Here is a 7322-nt window from a genome sequence, read left to right on the forward strand (position 1 = left end):
TACTTTAAAGGTCTTTCCCTCAAATTTGTTGATGCTCTCCATCATTTCGAACGCAAAGAGCCGATTTTTTTTCTGAAACTGTCAAAACCGTCAAAACTTTGATGTGCGTATATGCGCATATGCAAGGAACTAGTCAATAATATGGAACACAATAATAATATTAATAAAAAAGTATAACCCCACAAAAAATTAGAGTTTTGTATTTCTCCTCAATTCAATGGAACTTTGGTATCACATTTCTTCTACATGCATTTACATTTACAAAACCACTGAATATAATTTTATCAATATTCATGTATTTATTTTTGCATACAATGCCGTTCAAGCCTAATACACAAAGTGAGTGAACCCAAAATAATGTATAGATCCAAATGTGGATCCAAAGCAGATCCCCAGATTTTTCTTTGTGAAACAATATCAGAGAAAGCGTAGTTTGTTTGTTTTCTTTTTTGGTCTCTTTTCCTTCTCTTCTGTTTTGCCTTTGAGAAAGATGCAGCTATAGGATAGAATTAGGCCCTTCATATTTTGTGACTCTTCCAAAAGTGTGCAAAAACATCCAAATTTTTCCTTATCCCTCAGAAAAGACATAATGGTTGCATCAAATCTTTCCGGTCTATTTCTTCTCCCCAAAGCATGTTGGCCGCCCTCTCCCCGAAAATTCGGTTGTGGATCCGCCTTTGACCACACCTGATCAATTTTGAAAGCATGGAGGAAATCGGCTGCAGAGGAGGATCAGTTAAACGAAGGTGCCATCCCCATTACGGGACCTGTAAAAGAGGGGGGTGTTAAGCCCCTCAGTCAAAAAGGTGGCCCCTTGTTCCCCCTGCTTCTGCTTCCAGTGCCATCCGATGTCAGATAATTAAAAAACTTGTCGGGTTAACAGTCGGTTGGGGAATAATTTGGAACACTTTAATAATATACTTTGTCACCTATTTGTGTAATTCGTAATTTAACATTCCAGTTTTGCAAGATCTATTTTATCTTTTGTATTTTACAGTACATTTTATTTCTTGTGCAGCCCTGATTTTGCCTCTATTAGCTTTCCTTCAGTTCTCCTGTCTGTTGTACTGTGAATTTGGCTACATCCCTTCCCTTAATCCTACCAATATGCACTGATTTTTTCCGCAGCTTTCTGCACTGCTCGTGTGCAAGCGCGCCCTCTGCTGACATTCTCAGAAAGACTTTCCCACAATGCAATGCGAAAAGTTTTCTTTCTCGAAAATTTTCACAAAGCGATTTAGCCTTAGGCTAATTGTGTTCAACATTTAAATTCATCAGTTTGATGTTAAGGAGTGCTGTTTTACTGATAAAGGTCAACAGTAGTTTCGTACATTCTGGTCATCACAAAATTGAGTTAGAATAATACTCTAATGAAAACAAATTACTTGAAGTTGTGAAAGAGTACATTTTAGCCAGAGTTATGATTATTACGTCACGTGTAGGTTGCTATGTTGCTCCTCCGCTATAAAATTGAGCGCAAACCATGGAAACATCAGTTGTGTGTACGCTTTGCTTTGAGTGTAGACGCCTTATTTCTTCGTGAGAAATTACTTCATTGCGAATGCGATATTTCTCGACTATTGCTGTACTTCTTTGGGCTTCAGTCACCGAGACTGTAAGGTAAGAAGAGTCGCTTTCGTGTATATTTAGATTTTTCTACCGATAGCCTACGGAGCTTATGGTTGTGGAAAAAGGCAGGCCTACGCATGTTATTGCTTTTAAGCTTGCAACTGCTTTAAGCGTAAACACATAAACACTATCTACTTTCTTCTCTAGTTCTGTTACCCTGAGCACCATCCCGGGTCCCTCCCAGGGTAGTCCTTCCACCTCTGCCCTGCCTGAAGACTGTCCGTCAACTGTTGACTTGTTTGACATCGTCTTCATCTCTGCAGTACCAATAGCTGCTGGCTTTGGACTGCTCCTGCTTTTGGCCTTTCTGCAAGATCTCAGACAAGCATGCAAGCACAAGGTAGGAATCATAGCTTGGTAATGTTCGATTTGCTTCTCTCCCAACATTATTGCGAAGTTATCTTTCCACATCTTTATTTCCTTTCTCATCAAAAAATGTGTGGTTCCTTTCTTTGTCTCAGAGCAAACGTTCCAGCCCACCATCTTCTTGCCACATCCGGGGGAATAGGGACAGAAAGGAACGCGCCTACGTCATTGACGTAGACTATGCTGGCCGTTCACGTTGGGGTTCATTCCTGCGTTGGTGTTCACTGCACAAATCACCAGGTGCAAACAAAAACCCACGTCTTGTGAGACTCCAAGGAACAATTGGCTTCAGCGACTGGTGAGTTGATTACTATATAAAGGCCAAAAAGTCACTCTCTTTCAAATGTGGTATTCTGTGGTGTGGTCTGTCTGAACAGCGACCCAACTTAATTCCTATTGTTGGTTGTACACTTTTCTGCAGGTTGTCTTTTGACCTGATTCTAGGACAGAAATCAGAACAGAGGACTTTGACAACACCTCGCTCCATCGGTAAGCTTGTCGCCGTGGAGACAAAATACCCATCAATGGGTGGTGAATTCAACTCCAGGCTGCTTCCATCTTCCAACATTGGAGCCTGCCTGCGAGGAATCATCGACAGGGCATGTGATAAGTGAGTTTGTTCTTAACTTTGTGGATGTTTCCTTTAGAAACGAAATACTGAAACATATTTTATTTCAGAACTATGTGCTGAGACACAACTAAAGAATATGCCATTGCAAGGATTTCAACTTGAATTGAATTTGCAACCAGGTCATTAACTCAGTGGTAAGATTTGCTTGAATTTTTATCGAATTCAGGATTTTTCAAAGCATATACAAATGTATACCCCACACCCTCCGTGAAGGGCTCTCAAAACCCCTGGTTATTTTTTCATGGATATTTCTTTTTCTTCAAATCTTATCCGTGAGTTATGCATATGTAACACTGTGCAAGGGAGTTATCATTCAAAGTGTGTTTTTTTCAATAATACTGCATAATTCAGTAAATTACTTGGCAGTAACTGACGAATTTGTCATAACATGAATTTTTAGTTACGGTTGGACACTGCAACCAATTGATTAGTGACACAGTTTAAGGGGTCTTTTCCGAGAAAACTTCAAAAACAATATTGAGATGTTGTGTTGCATGCAAAGTGATATCTTATACAGTTATGATTTCTCTCAAAATTTCATGGAACTCACCGAAATCACAACAATGATCAATTGTATTAAAAATAAACAAAACAAACTGTTTTCTCTTCTGCAGTGAGATCAAAAACATCCATGTCATGGATACCAAGACCCAGGATCATTACATCTCTGGCTGTGGTCCAAGCAGCGCTGGTATATCATCATCAGACCAAGGAATCACTACCATCCTTCCACTGCTGCTCTACACCACTCAGCCTGCATCCAGGGTCAACTACATCGCTTATTACTTCAAGAATGGCTCTCTCTGGACCTCTGCCTTTACACCGTGGCATCAGGGGAACTTCACCGGATCCCGTCGCATCACCTGCTTGTTTACCTGCATCAGTTACACCATGGTTGCAGTGCGGTTGATGTCAGAGCCACTTTTGCAGCCATCTCTGCAAGAGTTTGTAGTGGTCAGTCCCATGGGATTTGACGTCACCATGGGTGTGGTGATCAAGGCAGCGGGGGTTAGTGCTGTGCTTTTCCCTTTTCTCATTCTGATCGAATTACTTTGCCGCACTGCTCCGACCCTTCTGTCATCTTGTGGTCGACCTGCTGCACTTCCTGTGGAACAGAGCAAGAACTTGTTTGAGAAAACTACCGACAGTTCTCAGCTGAAGAAAGTTCAGTTTGCCTCAAGCCACTTCAGCAACAGTGATGGCTATACTGAGCATGTCAAAGACAAGTTCCCTCAAAAGTCAGTCAGTGCTCCAGATATGCTGTGGCAGGGAACAAGACCAACTGACCAGAGTAACCAGCAACAGAACACCGATATGACAACTTTGTGCAACAACATTGCCAATCAGTGTGTCATCTCCAGTATCCCTTCTTGCATTGATATCAAACCAGGCCTCAGCATCAACAGTGATTTGGCAACCAATATGTGCAAAAATATCTATGGAGATTCCCAATCTATCAGTGCTGCTGACCAGCTTGAATGCCATCACAAGTTAACTTGTCTCGACAGGTGTGCTGTTTGTCATCGGACCGCAGGGAGTAAATACTACGACCCAGGAGCTGGTTGTTCACAAGAAACTGCCTCGGTCACATACAACATGTATAATCCTGAAGGCTTGTATCATCTTGGTTCTGCCAACTCCAGCTCTAGTCTTGATTCAGTGTGTAGCTCAACCTGTTCTCTGGCTACCAAGACTAGTTTCTCCAGTTCTTCCATCAGTATTTCCAGTTTGGATTGCGAGGAGAGCATAAGCAGCACTCTGACCAATGTTACTCCCCTCACCAACAACTCCTGGTCTACAATTGCTCTCAGTGACTCTTCAACATCATCTTTGAGCTGCACTGATATGAGTGAATTGGCAAGCATCACAAATTCATCTGTTACTTCATACCAATGGCCAGAGGATTATAATGTCCAAGGATCAAACAACGCTGTTGGTAGTTGGGATGAATGCTACATTGCTCCATCTACACCACCTCTGAATAAATTGTCAAGACAGCAACCTGACTCTATCACAAGAGCTACATCTATATCTGGCCTGTTGAAGAAAGAACACACGACACCTTACAAGCAGGAGACACATCAACACAGTCCAGTGACAGGTTCAGACTACATTGTGGACTTGCCCATAGAATTTGAAATGCCAGAAGTGACTGTACAGAAAAGTATCAACCACAAGTCTTTCTTCTTCAGATTGAGAAAGTGGCTGAAAGGATTCTGCTCAAAGTCAAAGATGGAGAATGATGCCAAGTACAAGGTGAAGGAAGCTGAAATGCTTGCTGTCATGAAGACTTATCTGACTCACATGCCAACTGTCCCGTCTGTTGACAGTGAGACCAACGTAATTGCGGCTAATAACCATTGTGCAACAAGATCCACAGGCATCTTCTGTGAATCTATTTTCCTGACACCGAGTCAAGTGATCGAAAACCAGCTGGATACTCTAAGCTTTTCATCTTCAGGCAGCTGGAGCAGCATCACATCAGCTCAAGACGAAGCTGAGAGAAAGATGATTGGCCTCGACCACACAAATGAGAACAACAATAACGAAGTGAGCACCATTGAAATCAGACCTTGCGAGGAACCAACTACCAGACTGCCCGTCAGCACCAACTCTGACTCCGCTGTCGCCATGGATGGTATTCAATCTTCATCCACCTTGTCTACCTCGGATACGGATTCCTTGAGGAATGACATCGTCATCAGTAAAGATTCGGCCAATGGGAAGCAAGACATATCTCAAGGGAACCAAAGTTTGTCTGAAATCAAGCCAACGGCATCCAGCAAGCACTGTGCCAGATCTTGCTTTTCAATTCTAGCAGCGTTTGTCCAGATCTTCCTGATTATATCCTGTATATTTGCCACACTGTGGTCTGTGTCATCGTTCCACGGTGCCTGCTGGCATACTTTGTGGGAGTGGGTGACAACTTCCATCATCGCCATTGTCATCCAGGCTGTCATCTTGGACCCACTCAAGGCTGTTGTAGTGACTGTAATGAAGAGACATAGTGACAAAAGAGCCACCACATCCTTGGCCATTCCTCACTCTCTTTGTCAATAAAGTCGATTCAGTTCCATCTGTAACCCATAGGCTATAACATAACATTTTATTGTGACAAGAGACTGTTAAAACATGACGACTTTATGGACCTTGAAATGTAGATAAATTGGCTATGAAAGTGGTCAATTGTTGCTGATATTAATTTGAATGGTTATTTTTCTATTGTCTTACATCGATAAGGTGCACTTCTCCACCCAGCCTTATCTAAGAAAGAGTGTAAACAAAATCTGATCATTCATCAAACAAGAGATAACTGTGAGCCCTGCAGTTCTTGAGCTGACATTGGACAGGTTAAGATAAAACAAATCTTGTAAATGATCAGCTGTTAAAATAGATTTCATTTTGGAGTTCTAGAAATTCAAGTATCCTATGATATTAAGTATTATTATATTATATATCATACTTATGTCTTTGTAACTGCTTATACAGGCAACAACAAAAAATTTAAGTGATGCTGTTGATTAGGATACAAGGACAGAACAGCACAGTATTGACTAGGATTGATCGTGTTTTTGCAATCAGCTTTTAAAAAGGGGGAAAAATGAATAGAAGAAATTCATGTGACTGCTTAAAATGAGACATTTTTGTGCGATACTCAAGATCAAAGGGAACCATTATATTGGTTATCATAATGTGAGATTTTAATTACAGTATCAGTGTTTTCCCACAGGACAGGTATCATATCAAGGCGGCTATAATAATTTTGGAATGTAATTTGACTAATTTCATTGTATTCAAGATTGCTAGTTACAATTGAAATCAAGTGTAAATCAGGTCAACTTGAAGTGATACATGACCAATTGAAACGTTAGCAGAAATACTTATGTGTTCCTGCAAAAATCTTGAAAGTCAATCAGATCTGAAAAGTGGAAAACTTTGGTGGTCAAAAACATTTTATACATTACCAACTAAAATATTTTTATTCAATAAAAACAAGGAGGTTTGGAGGAAATCATGGTCACTAAATATCATGCATATACCCAATGTAATTAGGGACATTATGCAGGGAAGAAATAAAATTTACAGGGAAACATCAAAGTGGTCTTGATATTTGTCTTTGCTTTTTGTTTCTATTTTATCAATTCTAATTCAAAGACCTTGGAATAACATATTGCATATCTCTTTTCAGTTATAAGAACATCAGTTATAAGATGAAAGCATCGGACAACAATAACTGCATTGTATAAGAAGGTCCAGTGGGTCCACTGACAATATTCAGATAGCTCAAGATTATGCAGATGTTGACTGTGGGTCCATAACAAGCTGTTTTGAAGATGGGTTTTTCATTTTTGGCACTAAAACACTCAAGCTTTTATTGTGTGTTTGTTTTATGGTATTGCCGAGTCACTTTCCTCCAAGCTATTGGAAATCCTAAGTCAGGAAGAAAACCTTTTCTTTAAATTTACCTTTGCTCCTAAAATAGCATTATTCAGGGTTGGTGGGGTTTTAATCTAACGAATTATAAAATTTGGCTCAAATTAATATAATATTTTTTTAAAATACTACCTGAGATCCTGACAATAATGACGACAATAATTTGGGGCAAGTTGATTTTTATCACAGGCCGATGGCATTATGGGTTAATCCTTGTTTTTACGGAATGACAGCATCCTAGAAGTAGTTTAACACTGGTGAT

The 7322-nt window shown here is 40.3% G+C and overlaps 1 protein-coding gene across 1 annotated transcript; it reads left to right on the top strand.

The window, feature by feature from the left end:
* Positions 1-1213: 1213 nt before the first annotated feature.
* Positions 1214-6724, top strand: LOC110988600 (uncharacterized). Its single transcript, XM_087148972.1, has 5 exons — positions 1214-1620; positions 1777-1969; positions 2091-2293; positions 2417-2605; positions 3241-6724. Exons 1-5 carry the CDS (start codon positions 1562-1564, stop codon positions 5684-5686), a joined length of 3090 nt encoding a protein of 1029 aa, XP_087005098.1. The 5' UTR covers positions 1214-1561; the 3' UTR covers positions 5687-6724.
* Positions 6725-7322: the final 598 nt, after the last annotated feature.

Source organism: Acanthaster planci, linkage group LG18 (assembly GCF_054643075.1).
Source record: "Acanthaster planci isolate LZ-2023a linkage group LG18, COTS_SCS, whole genome shotgun sequence".
In the NCBI taxonomy this organism is placed as follows: domain Eukaryota; kingdom Metazoa; phylum Echinodermata; class Asteroidea; order Valvatida; family Acanthasteridae; genus Acanthaster; species Acanthaster planci.

Excerpts from the sequence above, each read along its gene's own strand:
- LOC110988600 (XM_087148972.1), top strand. The coding sequence starts at position 1,562 with ATGCGATATTTCTCGACTATTGCTGTACTTCTTTGGGCTTCAGTCACC. Across the intron at positions 1,970-2,090 it reads GACAAGCATGCAAGCACAAG|AGCAAACGTTCCAGCCCACC; the intron begins GTAGGAATCATA and ends TCTTTGTCTCAG. Across the intron at positions 2,606-3,240 it reads ATCGACAGGGCATGTGATAA|TGAGATCAAAAACATCCATG; the intron begins GTGAGTTTGTTC and ends TCTCTTCTGCAG.